Below are 22,832 nucleotides of genomic sequence, written 5' to 3' on the forward strand. Positions count from 1 at the left end.
TACTTCTTAAAATCATAACTTTTGCTGTAATGAAAGTCTGACTTTCATAAAACACTTTTTTTTTCCCAATAAAAACTTGCTTGTACCCAACATAACATCCATTGCAACTGATTGGCATTATACTTAAGGTCTGCAAACCAAGCTTTGATGTAATTATCGTGATATATTATAAGTACTGGTACAAAATTTTGAATAGTGATGATTAGATCATTTTTTTGTTGCTGCCTTATTGTTTGTTTTTTATTACGTTTGCACAAGTTTTGTCACTTTGGATGGACATTTATTTTGTATTTTGCAGATATCTTCTGATTGAGAATTTCATCCCCCCCGAGGAAAAGAACAAGATCATGAACAGGCTGCAGTTCGACAGCGAGGAAGATCAGTGGTGGCTACAACCGGTTATTCCTTCAGAGAGGTCAGTAAATCAATTGCGCATCGATCTCGTCCCATGCCACTGAATCCACTGAAACTACAGAGTCATGCAGGGTGTGTAAATCTTTTACCGAGCGTGATGAAAGTCAAAACCATAACAATCCTTAGAACCGCTCATTGAGTTCCGAGCCTTGTGGGCCTAAACCTCTCCCAGCATTGAAAAAAAATGTGTCAAGCTTGTTGCAAAAATTGAAATTGCCTCCAATATCACAAGATGTCAGTCGAAACTCCAGTAGTGTTCTTTTGCAGAATCAGTGCGCCATTACGACACCGGATTATTTTCGTTTGTTTCCAGAGGATCTGTGTCTGAGTCTAACCCCGTCCTCTCTGATGTGTTCTCCCAGTACACCCACTCAGGTCAAGAGAAGGCCTCTTTCTGCTGTGGGATACAAGAGGCCAATCAGCCAATATGCACAGATGGCTGTCGCCACCGCTACTGGGACCCCATTTAGATACCAGGTCAGTGCTCAGATATTTACACCACAAGGCCAGATGGCAGACAAGGAGCACTAGAAGGATCTTACGGTATTGCTATACCATGTTCAGAGCAGCCTTGTTTGTGAAATGTGAAGGCCTCAACAGTCTGTATGCAACGTTGAACTGTTTTTTATCTTTTTCATATTTATCTTAAAAATAACTGGTGCTCTGGCACAGCAGATTTTGATTCTGCTTTAATACAGATGCTATACATTCCATTGCAAAAATATTGTCACTGTGTAAACGGGTTTAAAGTACCGTATTTAAAAAATCTGAAAAGTGTGGCATGCATTTGTATTGAGCCCCCTTTGTTCTCATACCGCTAAGCTAAACAAATACCAGTGGGTCCAACTGCTTTCAGAAGACATCCAATTCCTGAGCGGAGGCCACTTCTGCCTATTTTAATCGAAACAAGAAGCTCACCATGCACACTGTAAAAACACGGTGGTGCTAGCATCATGCTGTGGGGATGCTTTTCCTCAGCAGGGAGAAGGAGACTGTTCAGAATTGATTTTTTTTTAAAAATCGATGGAAGTAAATATGAGTAATATTGGAAGAAAAATTGTAAGACTGCAGAAAACTTTCTACAGGAAAACAACCCTGAACATACAACCAAAGCTACAATGAAATGTTGGTTTGATGTGTCTTGTCAAAGTCCAAGCCTAAAACCTGTTCGGGATCTGTGACGTTCGCAGGCTCTCCATCCATCCGTCCGTCCGTCCGTCCGTCCGTCCAGACTGATTCATCTTGAGCTATTTTCAAAGAAAACCTGTAGAAGAAAAAAGAAAAAAAAGAAAAAAGTTATTTTCTGATTGATGAGGACATATGAAAAACATGCAGCCTTAGTTAAACTGACAGACAGTGCTACAAAGCGCTGTCTCAGGGGAGAATACAAACCCATGTGAAATCACATGAAACCCAAACACTGACGTTTGCAGTTGGAAAGTAACCAATTGTGTAAAAGTTTAAGGAAAATTAATATTTTCGCACGTAAGTCATTATAAATAATTTAGCCTCCTCACATGCATTTGTGACGTTCTCAAACTCTGCACGCTTGACTTTCGTCAAACAATAATCAGCTCAGCGACGATCCTTCTGTTCCCTGATATTATCGAAAACAGTCACTCATAATTGCACTATAAGCAGTGTCGTCTGTTCTTACAGGCAGAAAACGTAATGCTGCTGGAGTTAGACATGTCCCCACCGACCATGTTCACCTTGAACCTAAACGGCGAATGCCTGGAGAGAGCCTTCACCCCCAGGCTGCTGCCGGATCTGTCGCTGAATGTGCGCGCAAGAGGCGCGTCTTCTTCAAGGGTCAGGAAGTCCCAGTCCTGGTAAGTGAAGGACAGAAAACAGAGGAATATTTAATTCAAAATACTTCACACGCCCTTTTTGGAAACAGTAATGCACAGCATAAATGAGCTGTATCGCATTTTTGTGGTGTGTTTTTTTTATTTTTTTGCAGTTACAGATAGTTTTATTTTCTATGGTCTGCAGGTATCAGGCGCCACAAGCTGCATCCGTCACATCGTCCTCATCCTCCACTATTCTCACATGTGAACCTCAGAGCTGCTCTCCCTCTCCCAGACGAAGACCGTCCTCTGCTGCGTATCTTTCTCCGGGAGGACCGGTCCAAACGAGCCCCTGATTATCTGTCACATTGTGTCCGCTGGCCTTAGTTCTCTTTATGTGCCCGGTTAGAGATGGAAGTTAAGGAGGATCCATGCATATTAATTCATTTTTGAAGCTGAGTTTATTTAAAAAAGTAGAATAGTTTAAGTGAAAATGTTCTAATTTCTTAGTTTCAGCATGTTATTATACCTAAGCTTTGTTTTATTTGACAGAGTGATTTTTGTTTTGCATCTCTTACAGTCATGATAAAAATGCAAGTGCTTTTATGCGTAAGAAATCTCAGATGAAAAATTATCAAATACTGGTCTTTTCACCCCTCTGCCATTTTTTTTTTTAAATTATTATTATTTTTGCCTTTTGGGTACAAAATGGTGCAGTGTACTGCAGGATGTCTTTGTAATGACAGAGGGATGCTTTTATCCCTCTTATTTGAAAACTACTCCCAAAGAAATGACTCCAGAAAACACTGCTTTGCAGAATGGGGTCGCCTAGACCCATTTTAGCTTGTTGAGGCGGCGAAGGGGTCAGATTTCAGAAGAATCAGCTGAGCTATACAGGGATCAAACCACAATCATTGGAAAAGGAAAGTAATCCAAATTCAATTAAACTTTACTTGGGATTTACTTTATTTTAAAAATGTTAAAATTGTTTGATCAGAAAAAATATGCAAACAAAATATACGACCAGACAAAATATTTTATTGTTTAATTGGTAAAAGTATATCATAATACAGATTTAATGTGCATTAAATGTACCTAAATAACTAGTCATCAGAAAGTCTGATCTCCTCTATTAATCATTGTTATCTATAAGCAATTAGGAATGATTTTGCACGGTGACCAAGTGGAAAGGTACTAATTGTAATCTTAAAGAAGTAATTGTTGCTATTGTCAATCTTAGAAAGATATAACAGCGTTTTCTTGACAAAAAAAAAAAAAAAAAAAAAACACAAAAAATTGGCCCTGTACTATTTTTATCCGTGAAATTATAGTCATATTGCTGAACAACTCGTAGTATCTGGAACAATGCCTTTTAGATGTGTAACTGTTAAGCATGTTGGTGGAGAGGTGATGATGTGGGCTTGCTTATTGACATCACATTTCAAGTGTGCAAAGCTGCATCCGAAACAACCCACAAAACGTCTGGAATAAAGTATATTCTTGCCTTAAATGCTCCCAAAAAGAAAAAAAAAGTTGCGCACCTTTCAGTAACTCTTTGTAGCAATGTTTTTAAGATGCACTCAGTGCTTTAGCATTCTGTTTTAATATTCATAAACAGAGTCGCTCATCTCAGATTGTATTAACCAAATTTTTAGAGCCAGTAAGCTTTTTGATTGATTTTTTTTTAACGTATGGTTATTAAAATCTTAGAATTGAAAGTCTGCATGCTCACACAGTTGTAGACAAAAGAAAAGATGGCCATGTCTCTGCCAAACACATCAAGGCTGACCGAATGGGAGAACATCCTAACGTAGCCTGTGTGCTGTACGATGTTTTGCTGCGGTTTTTGGGCTAATGTAATTGTGAATCCAAAATGTGAAAGAAAGCTTGCAGTGCCGTCTTAATTAGCTGCCTTACTTTTTCATGATTGTGGAAAGTCGACTTGCTTACATAACAAAATAAACACTGAATAGTCTCGAAGTGCTTATTTTGTCATTCTTCATTCAAATCTGTATTGCACTTCTCTTAATGACTCTCATCATAGTTGCAAGTAACAGTTTGTAAAATCACAGGTTGTCTCTTACCGTGTCATGGTCTGTTTTTCTATTGATTTCCTTGCAATTAATTTAATTCAGATAAAACCTGCTCTCTCAAAAACACACTTCCCTCCTCTCACAACTTTGTTGGCATCATATAGCACATTGATCAGAGTTTTTCTGAGTGCGCACTTGTGTGTTTTATTTTTTTCCTATCTGGTCACCTGCCTCCCTTCCCCTTGTTCCAAATTTTTTTGCTTGTATTTGGTATGGCTGGAGCCAAATGGCGGAGCACTATTTAGGAAAGCTGCATTGGTTTTTAGGAATACTCTGCAACATAAAATGCCGTGGAAGTGGTTTGAAGTTCAAAGTAATGTATTAAAGTTATTAAAAGTTCAAATTAATTGAAGAAAATTTCAAGTTATGTTCTCATTCTCTCTCTTTTGTCTGTTTACATACACATATTACTGATTAGATCTGATTGGTGGACCTTCACATAAAGTCCAGTTCAGGCCAGAGTCACACCCCCCGATTTTGTTGGGTGAGGCTGCCAGATACAATGCATTCGACCATAAAATATTTAGTAAAGCTGCAGTTATTGTATGTGCTTTTTATGTGACATCCACATTTTAATAAAATTGATAGGTGGTGATATGTCAATTTCTGTGGACTCAATGTTATAGGTACCATAAGAACCATCGGTCACATGGTCATATAATAGGGATGGGATGCAATGTAAAAAAACAAACCAACTAGAGGATTTCTTAGTCTTATTTAATCAGATTTTGCTTGACAACTTAATAAATGACGTGTGAACTTCGACAGTAACAGTAGATTTTCTTGTTTTGTTCTTAGGTTGTGTGCTGTTGTAACTAATGCTAGTTTGGTGTCTATACAAGTAGGAACATGCTTGCGTTGAGGTGATACTGTAGGCTTGCTCAATACACTCTGCCTTGTGCATCTCCCGGACAACTGGCAAACAAATGTTAGGTAAATTATTATGTCCCACCAAGCTAGGTTTTTTTGTTTGTTTTGTTTCCTTCTTCTCTGATTCAAAATCAAAACTCCTAGTTAATAAGTTATTAATGCATTCATTTCAAATTTAAGTGAGTTCACCTCAATGATTGATTATTTATTTTTTGAGATTTTGACACCTCTGGACTTCCATAAAGAAATGGACGAGGCAAAACTTAAAAGGCCAATATTCAGATTCTGTTAAGAGAAGGTCATCATAGCTATTTACAAATGCCACCTGACCCTTCTTATGCCTCTTATGATGTCATCAACCCAAATACACACAAAGCAGAGTGCTGTGTTGTGTTCCTTGGTGCACATTTTATTTACTGTACTTTGTAAAATCCTACATACCTCTACCTCAATATCCAACTATGTTTTATTGACTGTACATTTTCTACTTAAAAGAAAATACACCACTAACTAGCATCTTTAAATACACGTGGGAAGCTTGAGTGTTTTAGAATGACAGACACATACAGTGTAAGTATGACGTTTCCAACGGTCACGTGACTCTTTACAGTAAGTCCAACATGGCAGATGGAGTAGGTCTTGCACGGTGACTAAAGCAACATTTCAACTGAAACGGACAATTTAAACTCCACTCCGCCACGGGACATCCACCATGAGGGAGAGACAGAAGAAAAAGAAGGGCAGGACGTGGGCGGAAGCCGCTAAAACGGTATTCTTGGGTGTTTTATCTTCCGTTTGTTGTGGTTGTTTTCCTTGAACGCTCCCACTTGTACAACTGTGTTGATGAGTTCATGACCTGCTGGTGGAGACGAATGTTGCGCACACCGCGCGAGGCCTGTGTTGACGGTCCAAAGGCGGCTGCTGTCACAAGCAGGGGACCTTAGCCTCTGTCTTCCTTCTCTGAGGAGAAATGCAGCTTTGTTACCATGACCTAGGCACACCCAAGCATGCCTCTAAACCCACCGTTCGTGTTTCAAGCAAACAGTGGGACTGACAAATCTTTATCGAGCTGATTCGGATAAAGTGCTCACGTCAAGGGTGCGTTAGCCAGGTTAGCATCGGCTAGGTCGTGCTAACTCCTTCAAGAAGTTTGGTTAGTTTTAAGTGGACTAAAATCAAGACGTCATTTTTAATAAAGTATTATTTTGTACTGTTACTTTTATATCTTCTTTATCGATGTCAAAGCAATTCTGGTGCATGTCAACTTGGCCAATGAGTGTTATTAGCTTTCGAGCTAGTTGGACTAGCTTAGCATGCTAATAAGTATTTAAATATGAAAACACTTAGAAATAATGTCACAAATATAATATCTTACCGAGTTGTATGGATATTTGGAGTTCACTAACATGTGCTACGTGTTCAGTAAACTAGTTTAATTGTAAAGTACAGGTAACTGACAGCAAGTAAAGTGCGTTTCTAATAACTTTTTAATGTGTAAAATGTAAAGTCGTTGCAGCGTAAAAGTACAAGAACCACACAGCTGTTGAATGTAAAAGGCTGCAGAGAAATAATGACAAAAATAAGGTCAGCTTCACACCGAGATAAACATATTGCCTAACAAAAGTATTCACTTTTCACATTTAGTTGAGCAAGAACAAACGTGTCTATGTTTTAGGGTCATTTGTGAAAAATGACTAATGATTTTTCAATAGTTTCTAAGACATTTTGTCATGCTTTTATATTCTCCTCTGACACAACCACATTTTGCTGCACCTAGAAGTCTCTACCATGTTGTAGAGAATGAAAATGTAGCTCCTTTGGAGAATTGTAGACAAGTTCTCATTATAAAAATAAACCGCTTCTGTATTTATTCTCTACCTCTGGGCTCTTGTGGTTAAACGCTTTCATTGAGAACAGGTCAAACTCAGATTGGATGCAGAGGGTCCCTGAACATCAATGTTAAAATTTTCCTACAAATTCCCGATTGAATTACTACATTTTGATTTGATCTAAACCATTCAGTTGTTGATGCATGTTGCCTCTTGGTGGGGAGGTGAACCTCCACTCACAGTCTTAAATTTTATGTGGCCTGCAATATGTTTCTTTTGTTTATTGGCCTGCATTTATCACCGTTCTGCTTCCCACACCGTGTTGCTGTATCATGTATCATGGTGGGGGGATTTATATTGTTTAATTTCAACGATGACAGCAGATTTCTTCCACTTTGGAATAAATTGCTTATTTCTGTTTGTCTAACAGATAAAGTCAAACTAAAATGCATTAAAGTTTGTCGGTTGTTGTGCGAAAAAAAAGTGGAAAAGTTGAAGAGATCTGAATGTGAATCTGGACTGTAGGTAGATATTGGCCGCATGCTTTGAGACAAAGCAACTACAAAACTAATTTCTTTAAAATGTTGTTTTGCTTTGTGTATAGGAAAACATTCAAGCCCTTTAACACAAAATTGTGCAAGAAAATGACAAAGAACAAGCACTTTAATGTCATTATGCATGATAAAATATACAATGATGCTAAATAGTTTTTTCTTTAAAAAGTTACTAAATCAATAGAACCTTGCCGCGTCTTAAAAACTGAGCAGCAGGGGGCGCTCTAGATGTAATTCTAAAGCTGGTCAGAAATACTATCTAATCTCTCTTCTCCGTTCAGTCTCCATGGTAACCAAACGTTGCACCGACCAACAGATGGTTGCATCCTCCGCTACTTTCTTTGACTGCATCAGCGCATGAAGTCAAAGTTACGCTTGGGTTTTCCTGGAGCCAGAGAAGCCGCAGCCGTTCTCAAATCTACATGTAATCAAGTTATGTAAAAGATGAAAATGAAAGGAGGCTTAATGCTGAGTGGAAGAGGAAAAATGATTCAGTGGAAAACTAAAACCTGTTAAAAGGAGGGGAAAAAAATCAATTTGACTGAGTTGTAAAACTGGCTGGTGGTTAAAACTCTCTAAACTTGAAACTGAAATGTTTAACTTGTTTTTACTCGAAGAGCTCGGTATCAGTTTGAGTCCTCACCGATTTCTACGTACGTCTTGCCCAGCCACTGCCATAGTTTTACTATCTTTTGAGAAAAAAACAAATCATTCTAAATCTACATCTATCAAGGGTGTCAATAATGATGGACGTAGCAGTACCATAAAATTCCCTTGCATTTAACAGTCACCCATTGAATAGACTGAATATTATGATGAATTATGGCAATAAATATTATAACTTGTTGTAACGTCATATCTCTGATTTAAAATTTACACAAGATTATTGACCCTGGTCCAATAAAAAACAAGGTTCTGATTAAGAACCTGTTCTTAATCGTGTTACTTTATTTTGATTGTTTTTATTTTTATTTTAAATCCTTTTAGGTTTTGGAGAAGTACCCTAATACTCCTATGAGCCATAAAGAGATCCTGCAGGTGATCCAAAGAGAGAGGCTTAAAGAAATAAGGTAAACCCACTTTTTTAGGAAACTTTTTTTCTTTTTCTCGTAAAAGGCAACACTACCTGTCTCTCTCCCTTATTTCTTTATGTCGTGTTTTGTTTTTTTTATTCCTGTTCATATTCACAATTAGTTTAATCAATAACTGTTTAATTTCTTTTTGTTTCATTGTCACTCTTTTCATCCAGAAGGTAAGACAAGAAAAAGATGGCCTCTCCCACCCACCATCCCACCTTAACAACCTCACCGCATTTCCATATTTCGTTCAGATTTAAATCTTGCATGTTTTGACAATGACAATGTTGTAGATTCAGTGGCAAAAATAACTCACTAATAGTTTTAGTCTTGACGCCTTTTGCCCACACGCTACATGTACACATAACACAACTGCGCAACAGAAATAGATGTAGCTTCATGTGAACCTTAAATTTATTTATTTATTTACCTTTTTTTTTCCTTCAATAAATGCAATAGGGAATCTTATCACTTCTTTCCACTCTGCTCGACATACTCGTTTATTGTTAAAGTTAACGTCAATTTCTTTCATGTTCTTGCACAATAAAAAATGTTGGATTCCAATTATATGACGTGTTATATATAACATATATATTTTTATTTCAGAAAAAGTGTAATTAGGAATGTAAGTTGCTTTTAATCTGCAGCTCGGGTTAATTCAGTCAACTGACTGCTTTTGAAACGCAGGGCGGATATCCTACCCTGATGTTACTCTGATCCAAACTTGTGCATGACGAGACTCAGACGTTTGATCAGCCTCTACCCTTCTTCCATTGTTTTGTTGTTGTTGTGTTTTTTAAAATTAATAACCGCTTGAGGAATGGAAGTCAATAATCATAGCTCATGGTTTTCTCTGATCCCTCAGCGGAACCTCGCCGCTGGCGTGCCTGAACGCCATGCTGCACACAAACTCTCGGGGTGACGAGGGCATCTTCTACAAAGTCCCGGGCAGGATGGGAGTCTACACACTAAAGGTTGGTTAGTTAGACAAGAAAATTTGCAGGACGGTGAAAATGTTTTTAGTTCGTTGTTGTAGAGTCACTGAGTCTGTGTCCTCAGTTTGCTGTGCCGTGTTTGTTCAGTGTGTCAGGGGTCACATAGGCCTCGTTTCAGTACAGACCTCGGTTTTGTGGTCACATTTTTAGTATGGGAAAGTACAACAGGAAGAAGAAATAAATGCCAAACGATAGTTTTGTCTGAACTACATAAATAACCTCCACAAAAACAGAGAAGCTAACCGCCGTTGTTCGTGATGAGGCTCTCAGGCAGCGCCATGACGGCTGCCTCTGGTAACTATACGGGGCGCAATGACAGATTCCTCTCGCAAAGGTGAACAGTAGATAAATGAGACAAAATTTTCAATGTTTTTAGTGAAAGTTAATGCAAGAAAACCTAGAAAGTGCTACATTGATATTGAAACGGAACAAATAGAATAAATGTTTTCGAAGCATGAAGAGCCAATAGGAGCACAGAACCGAACATTCAGTTCTTATGCTCCTTAAATCTGGAACAAACTTCCAGAAAACTGAAAAACAGCCGAAACATTGAGTTCCTCTTAAATCATGGCTAAAAGTGGAGCATTGGTCAACATATTTAGTGATGATTATTCTTGAAGAGTTTGATGTTGGCGTTTATTGCTAGTTTTATAATATGTTTTGATTATGTAAAGCACTTTGAACTGCCTTTTTACTGAACTGTTATACAAATAAACTTGACTTGAGTAGACACCAACTTTAGCACTGCTAGCAGCTAAAGGCTAGCCTGTTGCAGCACACGTTTCAAAGTGTTCCCAACTTCTCTGGCATAGTTTCTTTTCCTGTTGAGTACCAAAAATCCTGTCACACCGATGAAAAATGGCAGAAGCTTTTTTTAATGTCTTCTAGCAGAGCGTTTCTCCGCCAGCCTGACCTACAATCCCAGTCAACTCTGTTAGCACAACGGAGCGGTTCAAGAACAACTTATCAAATTACTTTAAAACAAGAGTCTGAAACACAGTGACTAGTCTAAACCATTTACCTTTACAGCTGCATTTCATTTAGAATATTTTGGATATGCCGTATGAGTACATTTGTAGGTTTTCCACAAATGATTTAGAGTTGCATACCACAGAAAAATCTGAGTACAGAACCATGACTGGGCGGCATTTCATTTCCACTGTGTAAGAAAACAAAGTCATGAGGTGCTGACCTCAAATACAAATGAAAAGTGTAGAGCAGTGCTGTTCAAACTACTAAATTTAACTGAACCAAACTTTAAAAATCAGTTCCTTTTAGTTTGTTTTTTTTGTTTTTTTTTAACAACAAGGTTAGTAAACAGGCTAGTTTTGAACAATGCACAGCAGTATTTTGCTTTTACAAAATCACAAGATTTGATTCCGCCAGTAAAGCGTCCTGAGTTTCAGGTGTATTTTTGGTGCTTAAAAAATAATGACTAGCTAACATGAATTAGCTAGTCATTCATGTGGAGGGTTAAACCTTTAAATCCGCTTAAGGTGTTTTCTTTTTGCTAGTAGTTTTTCTCCTCTTCTTCTCTGTTTTTCAGAAGGACATCTCGGAGGGCGTGAAGAAGCTGTCGGAGGAGGGCTCTGACGAGAGCAGCGACAATCTGTCGGACTCCCGAAGCTCGGAGAACAGCAGCACCGTTCCTCCAGAGGGCAGGAGAGGACGGTGGATGCGGAGAGGTACCGTCCCTTTAAATTCCCGTAAAAGTTTGAGAGTTTTAATCAGAGTTTTACGGGCGCAGTATCTGTTTTTGTGCTCCAGCAAATCAATTTTGTGACAGTTTTCTTTTAATTGCGGCAGAATTTAGAAGCTTAATATAAAAAAAAAAGTATATTTTCACGACATCAAGGAGCACCTTTCGTCTTTTAACCTCAACTCTTTGCTCATAAAAGAATAGCTTTGTTTTTTTGTTGTTTTTTTTTAAACTTTTTCATTGGCGTGAATGAGCAAAGCGTCAGGATAAAGGATATCCTGGTCCTGGTCGTCACACGGCTCTTTATTTACTTATTTCAGCTGATTGGGCACATAGATCTCTTATGTCAGCGAGCGTCAACGCCTCTTCTCAGCTGTTGTCAAGCATTGTTGCTTGAACACAGGAAGCCAGCTCATTTGCCTGTGTTCAAGCTTAAGGAAAGCGGTTCTTCCAGAAAGTTAGATTAAACCAGTCGCATGTTTCTGGGACACCCTGAGCGCCCAACATGACGGCGAAAGGTCGGTTTCTTTTTTTGACTCTCGTTGCCCATAAATGTTCCCCCTTCATCAGCAAGCTGTAGAATCACATCCGTTTTCTACAGTTCTACCTCGTTGGGCGGCGGGGCGAGTTGTGTTTGATTTATTGCTGTTTTTATGTGATTCAGTGCAAGTTTGGAAAAGTTTTTTTTCTTTTCTTTTCTTTTCTTTTTTTTAAGTTGTATTTATTTTCTCTACTTGAACGTTTTAAGTGACTGTTGAGACAGGAAGCTGAATTTTCTCTGCCTGACCCGTGACCACTTCCTCATTACTCATAAGTTTGAAGCTGCCGTAGAAAGACGCCGAGTTACAGCAGAGTGAGAGAAATTATAATTTTTTTGTTATTGAGCTATTATAAAAGTCAAATGCTGGGAGATCAGCGATCCGTATGAGGAAACGTAAAGCTCTTGCTGAGACGTTCAGCCCGTTTTTCATGAATATATCTTAGATGGGTAACGTAACCCCCCCTCCTTTGTGCAAAAGATTGGTTTCGGTTTCATCAAAACAATTGCCCAGCTTGATTGTTTGCATTCTCGCCTCAGGAAACGTAGATTTGTAACCGTTTCTTTTTTTTTTTCTTTTCTATTTTTCAGTCCCCTCCAAGCTGCAGTCACAGCCGTCGTCTCCGCAGCCACAGTGCTCATCGCCTCCCGTCTCCTCCAGTAAACTCATCTCTCCCTCACAGAAACACAGCAAGAAAGCACTCAAACAGGTACGTTTCTTTTTTTTTTTTTTTACCCTTTAAGCCTATTTATTTACAGTGCAGTTAGCTTGTTTTTCAGTAGTGTTTACATCTCTATTTTACTAGTTAGCGGTGTAACATGAGATCCTGCCACACCCTCTTATTTACAGAGTTTGATATAAAGATCTTCCACTCTACTCCACAAAACACAAATGCTTCCCGGTTTAATGTATCTATGGAGTCGTTCTGGTGTTATTTGAATTAATAAATTTTGACGATGCACGTTTGTTTTACTGTGCCTCCTTGATTCTTTCAGCTTCGTTCAAGGTCTTGTGAGAACGTTTCATACCACTTGAGCCTTTCCGCATTTTGTCTTTTTTTTTATTTCTTTTAGAGTATCGGCACCAATTTGTAGAAAAACCTCTTCCTTCAGTTACAACTGAGGTTTTTTTTTTTTTCCATCATCTCTCATTGGCATTTATAAAAATCTTTTCACTGAGTCTCAACCATATTAAAGTCAGGGCTTTGACTGGGCCACGTGGATGTGCCGTCTTCCAGACTTTTTGCTGTATCTCTGTTTTCCTGATGGAAACTCCAACTTGATCTCAAGTCTTTTGCAGGTTTTCTTCCAGGACTCCCCTGCATTTAACTCCATCCATCATCTTATCGACTGTCTTGTTTCTTTCTCCCTTTTTAAGGAACATTTCCTCAGCTGGATGCTGCCACACCACATTTCCAGATGGTTAGGGTTACCCTAAAATCATACGCAGTTTTAGTTTCCACCTCACATAATGTTTTGCGTGTTGGCCAGAAAAAAACCCAAAACACTTCTTGTTTTGTCTTACACGGTTTGTTCCTCCTTCTGCCGTTTTTCTAGGCGCTGAAGCAGCAGCAGCAGAGAAATCAGCGCAGACAGGGTGGTATCCCAGCCATCTCCAGCTCCAGGCTGCTACTGAAGACCATCAAAGACATGGCAGAAAACATTACAACAAAGACTGGTAGGTTGCAACGCTTGTACTGCTACAAGCAGCTCAAATTCATATAGTACTATATATTTAGATGCTTTTATTTAAGGTTCATTTTGCACCTTTGTAATTTTATTCATATTTTCATATTTTGTCAGCTTTTTTCCCCCCATTTGAACAGAATAGCTCAATAGTTTAGAGAGCAACAACATTTTAAAGATGCATGACATTAAGTCGATTAAAATCTAACTTGTATTTCTGTACATTTGATACTGCTCATAAATCCACCACTGCTATGTAATTTATGCAAATGCTATTCACGTCATATCAATAATCTGGTAATGGTATTAGTTAATTTCTTGCTATATTATGCAGATGCTTTGTCTGCGTTAATGAAGATTTACTCACCTCAACATGAAGAACGCTTGAAAAATGGCATCGACAGCAGGGCGGTCCAACATGTTTTGTGATTAATTTAGCCAGAACTAAAGCATTAAAGGTTTAGCTGTAGGTTGGAAAAAGGCTAGAGTCAGGTGATCATTTGATATGGAGGAGTAACGCGTCATACGAAAGGAGAGCAGATGTGTCACAACAAGTGATTCGTTTCTTCACGTAAAACTCAACTCGCGTGGTAAAGAATAAGAAACTTTGTAATTTCAGCTGCTCTTCAAATTCACAAAGGTTTTCTTCTCTTGTCCCAGCAGAGTTATGCCACCCTGTCGTACCCAGAAAAGTTCCTCAGAGGTCCGATCGTCTCAGTGCAGGTAGGTCAATCAGCAGGTGTAACTTTTTTTTATTTATTTATTATAATTTTCCTTTTTGGGTTGGATATATTCTATAAACCCGCTTAAGAGTGTAAAGGTAATGGATTGATGTTTATATTCTATAAAAGAGGAAAATGGCAAAAACAAACTAGTCTATGGTCATTTAATGTCTACAACATTTGTAGTGTACAGATCAGAAAGTACAACTTTAAACATTTAAATTAGAATTTTTATTATTTTTTTGTACTTTTTTTCATTATTTGGACAACTTAAGTGACAAAAAGTCCGACTTAATCAAACCGAGTTCCTTTATATCGAGGCTAAAAACCTACCTGCTTAGTTTCCTTTCATGAGTATAAAAAGTGGAACATTGATCAACTTATTTTATACATTTGCTAGATGAGGACATTTGACAAAATGTAATGTGCATTGCTTGTTTCATAATTGATGACTGTATGATGTTTTTCTGACGTAGAGAAAAACAAATGAACTCCACTTGATTTATAGGAAACAATCGATTCTTTAGTGAACAAATCACCAAGCGGGTCGATTGTTAAGCCAAAATCTGTTCTGCTAAATTCTTCCTGTCTCTTTCTTTCTCTCCCAAGGGCAAATAAAACGCACAAAGTGTAAAATAGACGTGGAAACGCCAGACTCCATTTTGGTTAACACCAACCTGAGAGCCCTCATCAACAAGCACACCTTCTCCGTCCTGCCTCCCGACTGCCAGCAGAAGCTGGTCAAACTCCTGCCTGAGGTTGACCGACAGGTAACTCTTGCACCTCTGTGGCGTTGAACGTCGATTTATGCACAAAAGTGTCATATTGCAGCAAATCCGTTCATCTCGGTTGATTCATATGAAAAAAATTCAGCGGTGTTACGTAAAGCAGAGGTTTTGTCCAAAGCTCTGAATGTAGTTTGCTAACTCTCGAATCTGCAGTCAACGTTCCAGTGCAGTGATTATTGAAAGATTAGTCATCACATTGTGCCTCTTCTCTTCAGGCCTGCTTGGACGGCCTTCTGAAGGTTACGAGCTCGGCTTTAAACAATGAATTCTTTGCATCGGCAGCACAGTCTTGGAAAGAGAGGCTGGCTGAAGGTTAGTCGCTTGGCTCCCGGTTGATAATGACATTCGTTTCTCGTATAAAGAGAGAGAGAGAAAAAAAAATATCTCCAAGGCAATCTTGTGTTGCTTTCTCTTTTTCTAAATCGAAATAAAACTTTCTCCTCTCGCAGGGGAATTCACGCCCGAGCTGCAGGTCCGAATGCGTCAGGAAATTGAGAAGGAGAAGAAAGTTGAGCACTGGAAGGAGGCTTTCTTCGAAAATTACTACGGGGAAAAGTAGGTAGAGTTGTTCATATTCATGCAGTTGTCAAATCTGAAGGAGATTTTCATTGTTTGGAAAATGTCTTCATTGGTGGGTTGATTGTGATCTTGTTTTTTGCCCCATACTGACTCAAGACATTTAAGAAAAAGTGAGAGCCGATTCTAAATCCTCATCCGATATCGAACTACTTAAAGCTCAGGCTTGCACATAATTTACAGTAAAGTTGTTCAAATGAATGCCATGTGTAGAAGTGACACCTCAGTAGCTCTACAGAAGTTTAAAATGCTGTAAATCAACTATCCTTACCTCACTAGTAGGCATGCATCACATACCCATATTAAGATATATTTCAACAGTTTCATTCTTGCTGCACACTGCTCATCAGCTGTTTGAAAAGGCACACTGCTTATAAACAAGGACCCATTTGACTATTTCCAGCTTCTTCTTTTTAAGAGAAAAACTGGGGATTACATTAAGGTGACAGAAGCATAAATATGCTCTTCTTCTATAGTTTTTCTCAGGTCTGTTTCAAACTCAAATGTTAACCAGGGTGTCTGCACATCCTGTTTAACACCAACATTAATATATCTAAAATTAAAGCCTTAAAATGTCCTACATTCATTAAAAAAAGTGTTAATCACAGGACTTAAATGTTGTTGTGGCAGGACCATTTAATCTTGTATATTCTTTGTAGTTTTCTTTTTATTTTTCTCTTGGGACTTTTCTGCTAACTAGCTGCTAACACACTAGCTAGCAAGCTAACTTGAATAAGTGCAATTTGATCACCAGTTGTCTGGAAAAATGTTCATTATTGCCATACAACTTATTTATTTGCATTTTTTTTTGTCCATTTCTGTCATGATACAGGTCTTAATTTCTATTCATATTGGTCTTAAAAAGTCTTAAATTTGAGGCGGTTAAATCTACAGAAACCCTGATTATTGAAAATGAGTTGCTTTATTAGAGCAGCAGTGGAAGCAAGTGCCACTTTTCACTTATTAATAAATGCAACATCATCATAGAAAGTAGGTTTTGACCCGTTCAGATCAAACTTTCACAAACTCCTACATAGTGGATCGCTTTATTTTTCACGTCATCGCAGAGATCACGTTCACCTCCTGCTGCCTTGACGATAAAAGGGGCGCGGCATCTTGCGCCAAGCTTCCAGATTCCTCATCCAAATGCTTTGACTTTTGGCAAAGTTGCTGTGTGCCTTCCTCATCATGTTATTATCGTCATCAGATTCTGATGATTATCATATTACTCATGTTGGAGGGACATCTGATTACGATACGACGTCTTTATTCTGTTCACACATACAGACTGATGAGCCGCTGCTGACGTCTTTGCTTATTCCAGCTCCATAAAGGCGCTTTATAATAGTTAGTAAAGGTTTCCAGTTTATGACTTTTAAAGAAAGTAGCTTCTCAGTAGCTGAAGATAAATGAAAATTAAAAATTCAGTTTCGTAGAAAATCGTGTCCAAACTTACAATGCAGTAGTATTGACAGGTGTCCATCGGATAATTATTGACTCCCTCCACAAAGGTCATCGCTGCAGAAGCTGGCTGTTGCGATTGATGAATACAGCACTGTAAGTGCAATATAGATGAAAAGTTGAGTGGAAGGATAAAATGTAACAGGAAAAGATGCACAAGCAAACTGCTCCAAGAGGATTGCAAAGCTGAATCATAGATGTCATCAGCTCACCTGGCCCAGATAATGCATATCTGCATTATCTGGGAAAAGATGGGAAAAGAACTGGGCTTTTACGCTCCAAAGTTGTTGTTTTTTTTTTCTTCTAAGGGAAATCAGTTGTGGATTTCATTTAGAAATCTAGGTCAGAGTCTGGAGGGGGAAGGGAAAAGCTGCTTATAATTCAGTTTGAAGTTTCCACAGTGAGAAGGTCCATTTATCACCTTTATGCAATAAAACTTTGATGCAAAATTTAGTGGTGGAAGAACTTTTCTTATACAGCATTCACAATTTCTGAGAAACTGAATTTTGTGTTTTTATTAACTATAAGCCATCCAATTTCACAGAAATAAGCACTTGAAATGCATTACTCTGTAATTAACCGGTTCATTAAGTTTTACTTTATTCTTTTGCCAGTGAAATAAATAAACTTTTCAGTGGATTTCCAAGTTACTGACACTAAGTGTAGAATTGCTGCGAAGCGTCAAACCCTAAGCAGATGTTCTCAACCTTGAACGTGCCAAAAACGTTTGTTTTTGTTTTTTTGTTTACATTCATAAAGACGTCAAAAATCAAAAATATTTGTGATTTAATATTTGAGATAAAAACGTCTTTCAATTTTCCTCTTTTGTGCAGTTCAGGCCTCAGCTACGAGGAGTCCAAAGAGCTGATAAAGCCCGATGGGAACAAGGAGCCGGTCAGGCGCCGCTCTCCTGTCTGCCAGACAAATCCAGCTGCTCAGCTTCTGGAGGACAAGAAGAGCGCCAAGGACTGCGTTCAGACCGACGCTACCACGAGAGACAAGAAACCAGCGGAGAAATCCCCAGACCCTCCGAAGGAGCTGCCCCGACACAAAGAGTCCGTCCCCGCCACGGAGCCCATGAAGACGCGTCGGTCGCAGCACGCGGAGGATCGAAAGCTCAGCGCAGCCACTCAGACTGGGCCGGTGATGGCGACGGCGGCCGCGAAAACGCTGGAATCGGAGAAACCGGCCGAGCGGAGCCCGACTGGCACACTTCACGAAGAGCAACAGAAGGAGGAGAAAGATGAGGAGGAGAAACCCCCCGAGTCGCCCGTGAAGAAGAGCCCCCCGCTAAAGCCCATTGCAGATGTAAAAGATGACCAGCTGGTGACCGCGGCAAGACCTGCTGCGGGCGACGAAGAGGTCGCCTCGGAGCCCGGCGCCGCCTCGGACGCCCACAAGAGGAAAACCCTGAGCGAGACGGAGGGGGAGGTGACTCCAGAGAAAAGGCCCCGTTTGTCTTCTGTTTCCTCCGTGTCGTCGGTCTCCTCCGCGTCGTCCATATCCAGCCCCGCCACGCCGTCTCCAAGTCAGAGGGTCCCGCCGCTCAAGGTGAGAAATGCGCACGCTCTCCATTTAGCGAAGGTTTTCCTCATTTGTCTTTTTTAAAGAGGATGGTAACTATAAACTCACTTTTTCACATTTTATCGTGTCATAACCACGTTATGTTATGAATGAACATGTTGTAGCTCAAAATTTATAACAAGTAAGAAAAATCTGCTATGAATAAAATCTGTGCAGCATGCAAATGTATTCAGCCTCCTTTGTGCCGACACCCTGAAATAAAATCCTGTGCAGTCCTGTTAATCTGTGTTTAATTCAGTCTGAATCAAGCTGCCGTTTTTAAGATCTCAGAAGTTTGTTGGAGAATTTCAGTGAACAAACAACTTTCTGAAAACTAAATAACTTACCAGATTTCGAGTGAGGATTCATAACTAATTTGAAGATGGATGGAGGTAACTGCCTGGCAGTCATGAATGGGAACCTGTGAGATGTTAAAGACTTTAGTTCATGTTACTGCGGGACAACAAGCCTAACCAAACATTGCCACAAACACAAGTGAATAAAACAAAGTTTTAGTTAGTTAGTTGAAGCTCTATGGAAAGACTTGAAAATTTGTCCTCTCAGATTCTCTTCTTTCAATCTGACTGAACTTGAGCTGTAGAGGAATTTAATCATTTTATTGCCTCTTTGCAATTTGTGGTGATTCATTGCATAAAATCCTAATAAAATACATTCATTTGTGTAGTTGTAACTTAACAGTGCAAGAATACATTTTCAAAGCACTGCAGTTTGGATTAAGGTGGTTTTCCTTCAAGGTTTCGTAAACTTACTCGACTTTATTCCCTGTGAAATGGCCCAGAGGAAATCCAAAAAGTGTCAAACATTTCTCTCTTTTCCAGATCCCAGTGTCACGAATTCTTCCCGTCCCTCTGTCGCCAAGCCAAGTCTCGCCAAAGACTCCCCTCCAGGGCCCGCTCAGCAGCCCGGGCCACACCGGAGCTCGCACGCTGGCTTACATCAAAGCCAAAGCTCAGCTCGCCCGAGCGCAGCGCGTAGCAGCCGCCGCCGTGTCGTCCGCGTCGAAGGGAGCGGTGCCGGGCCCGGGGCCGGGTGGAGGTAGCGGTGGCGATCACACGCAGCCGTCACCCAGCCCCAGCCTCAGCCCAACTTCCCCACAGGCCTGCACCAGATTACCAGCTACCAGCAGCAGCAACCAATCCAGTGGGCTTTCTCCTCCGCTCAGCTCAAGACCAGCTGACGACAGGCAAAGCAATCATTTTACCAGCACAGTCCACCAGAGCTCCAATGCTTCAGTAGAACATTCATCAGTGCAGACTGAAAAGGATAAGGAAGCCCCAACAAGTGCTGCATCACTAACCAGAACCAGTTCTTGCATTCCAGCAAACAACCCCCTTGTGACGCAGTTGCTGCAGGGAAAAGAGGTTCCACTGGACCAGATCCTCCCAAAACCCCTATCCAGTACGGACATTCGGGTGTCGGGCCAGGCGTCTGGAAGTAAGGGGAAAACTACACATTTCGTTGATCATAAAGGAGACAGGCACGTGCCTCCGCAAGCCAACACCGCCGTACGAGCCGCAGAATGCACAAAACATCACCGGGAGCTTCCCGATAAGGAAACCCAGGAGCAGATCCTGCAGACGCTGATGCAGAGGAAGGCTCAGCAACAGAGCCAGCCGCCTGGAGGCGCCGGGCCGCTGCCCGCACACCACAGGGTTCCGCAAATGCTGCACGCACAGGAGTGTCGGGAGCAGTCCAGAGTGTTGGTTGGCTTTCTGGGCCGGAGGAAGATCCCCAAGCCGGCCATGACGGGGCATTACCTGCTCAACGTGTCCACGTACGGCAGGGGATCAGAGAGCAGGAGACTGCACCTTTCAGTTTGCCCCAACAAGTCTGCTTTGGAGAGGGAAAGCACAGACGGAAAGGAGACGGCTAAGACGGAAGAACCAGCAAAGAAAGATCTCGTGTCCGTTACTAGGGTAAAAACCGAGCAGCAGGGATGTGCGGTTACCAGGGCCAACGACCCGGCAAGTTTTCAGCACTGCTCTGGCGTAAAGACCGAGCCTGGATCCGAGAGCAATGGAGCCGGCGGCGCCGACAACGGCGTCGCCAGTGCTAAAGCCAAAGACAGCAGTCCGTTTTCTCCAGCGCACCGAAATCACCTCGAACTCCGCAATAACAATCAAGGAAACTCTGAGCCATATCTTACCCTCATGGACCCCGGTCACCAGCAGCTGACTGCCTTTCAGAGGACGCTCGGCAATCAGGAGTCGGCGGTAGCCTCCAGCTACGGCGGCACCATCAGCATGTCTGTACCTCACACTCTGAACCACAGCACCGCAGGCACCGCCTCTTCCGCGCCCTCATCAGAGGTCGACGGCGGGGGCATCTGTGGGAGCGTCATGTCGTTCTCGGTGACCGTCACCACAATACCAGCCGGTCATGCGCTCGACCACAGCAATCAGGGCGAACCCTCGCGCGAGCAGTCCTTCATCGAGGGCGCCAACATGGAGGACGTTCAGTCGAAATGCTACTGCCGACTGAAGGCGATGATCATGTGCAAAGGCTGTGGAGCCTTCTGCCACGATGACTGTATTGGCCCTTCGAAGCTGTGTGTGTCATGTTTAGTGGTACAGTGAAATGGAGTTAATAATTAAACAACGTAAGGGTTTCATTAGGCATGGGCCGGTATGTGCAGCACAATATCAGGGTCACTTAGAGAACAAATTGAGAAATACATTTTTTTTCTCTCTGTCCATTTTAAGAAAAAGTCAAGGGAGAGTAGCATAAAGTCCAAATATAATTTTTTTTAAAAATGTTCAGAAGTAGTTAATACTTTGTTTTTTCAATTCAAAATGCTGATATGTCATGGAATAGGTCATAATTTTAAAATAAAAATGTAAAAAAACATTTTCAAGAACAAGTTATAACAACAAAAAAGCTAAATGTCAAGAAAAAGTCAAAATACTTTTTCTAAAGATGAAAACAAAAAACAGATTTAGAGGAAAAATTTTTATTAATTTATTTACAAATAACACTTTTTCAAGAAAAAACTGAAAACGAATAATTTTGAGATCAAATTTAATTCAACAATTATAGATGAATTATAATTGCAGTTTCAGCATTTTGCCATTGTTTAAGTATCATCTCCACTGTACATTTAACATTTTGAGAAATTAGAGGAAGAAAACTCCACATCTTGTTTTTCTGTCATTTGACCCTATAGACCGATTGTAGTTTTCAGTATCATGTTTTTATTGTACCACAAGGGCTGCAACTATATTTAAAACAATGGTCTAACTGCATTTATAAAAAATCAAAACAAAATAAATCTGCTGCTGGTAAAATAATACATTGACTTTAATACATTGTAAATAAGATGCATAGGCATAGTAACTCACCTAAACTTTAACTCCTTATGGATCTTGGGTTAAAATTAATTTTAGTTATATTTACTCCAATATAGATTTACAAATTTATTAACTTTGTCAACTTGAATTGGTGTTTTTAAGTTCCTGCATCTTACGACCTCAACGCTCCTTTAAGGGGAACACACACATTGGTGCTGGTTGTAGCTCTAGCCGTTCTGCTAAAGCGCGCACACACACACACACACAAACATGCCACGGATCGCTGAACTTTAGCCTTGGGTGTTTTTTGTTGTTTTGTTTTTTTTCCTCAATAATAACATTTTTAAATCAAACTGTGTAGTGGTCAATGGCGCCCAGATGCTGCTATTATGGATATAATAAGTAAAATTATTAAAACGCTAAAATTCTTCTGTTTTTTTCTTGAACTGTTATTGGCAACGGATTTTAATCAGCAATTGAAATCCCTGTTTTCAAGCCTGTATGGCTCAACAAGAACGTTTCGATTTAACTGGAAGCTCCATGGATGTTTGACAAATTGATTTTAGCTGCTTAGCTAAAGACACTGTCTGCTGGAGTTAGCTAGCTCAACAGACATGCTGCATTTAACATTTTAAAATTAGCTTGGTTTTGAGCTGCGCTTCTGTAGTTTCTAAACTTTGTAAGTGTTTTGCCTGACCTGAACTATTTCAAAACGGCCAAATTTGTCTTTTATTTTGTGACGTGAAACTTTATAGCATCGCCTTCCTGTTCTTACTCGGCTCTCACTCCAGCTATTTTTCTGGCATCTCATCAAAATGAAATTGAAACGACGAATCAAGTAGATTTTTTATTTTATTTTATTTGTTTGGT

At 40.1% G+C, this 22,832-nt stretch overlaps 2 protein-coding genes across 5 annotated transcripts; both read left to right on the forward strand.

Moving 5' to 3' along the window:
* Window positions 1-244: 244 nt before the first annotated feature.
* LOC103148348 (kinesin-like protein KIF3C) lies at window positions 245-3,505 on the forward strand. Its single transcript, XM_007567065.2, has 4 exons — window positions 245-415; window positions 777-891; window positions 2,074-2,246; window positions 2,410-3,505. The coding sequence occupies exons 1-4, from the start codon at window positions 273-275 to the stop codon at window positions 2,558-2,560; spliced, it is 582 nt and encodes a 193-aa protein (XP_007567127.2). The 5' UTR covers window positions 245-272; the 3' UTR covers window positions 2,561-3,505.
* A 2,243-nt stretch (window positions 3,506-5,748) lies between these two features.
* Window positions 5,749-21,520, forward strand: LOC103148349 (putative Polycomb group protein ASXL2). Of its 4 annotated transcripts, none has more exons than XM_016679133.1 (13): window positions 5,749-5,936; window positions 8,538-8,620; window positions 8,800-8,802; window positions 9,492-9,600; window positions 11,168-11,306; window positions 12,450-12,568; window positions 13,416-13,536; window positions 14,205-14,267; window positions 14,876-15,036; window positions 15,270-15,366; window positions 15,504-15,609; window positions 17,925-18,642; window positions 19,494-21,520. In XM_016679133.1, the coding sequence occupies exons 1-13, from the start codon at window positions 5,880-5,882 to the stop codon at window positions 21,249-21,251; spliced, it is 3,534 nt and encodes a 1,177-aa protein (XP_016534619.1). In that variant the 5' UTR covers window positions 5,749-5,879; the 3' UTR covers window positions 21,252-21,520. The 4 variants fall into 4 exon arrangements, with proteins under 4 accessions (XP_016534619.1, XP_016534620.1, XP_007567128.1 ...); XM_016679134.1 differs by having other exon boundaries at window positions 5,750-5,936; window positions 14,208-14,267; XM_007567066.2 differs by lacking the exon at window positions 8,800-8,802 and having other exon boundaries at window positions 5,750-5,936.
* The last annotated feature ends 1,312 nt before the right edge of the window (window positions 21,521-22,832 follow it).

Source organism: Poecilia formosa, unplaced genomic scaffold (genome assembly GCF_000485575.1).
Source record: "Poecilia formosa unplaced genomic scaffold, Poecilia_formosa-5.1.2 Scaffold203, whole genome shotgun sequence".
Taxonomy (NCBI): Eukaryota; Metazoa; Chordata; class Actinopteri; order Cyprinodontiformes; family Poeciliidae; genus Poecilia; species Poecilia formosa.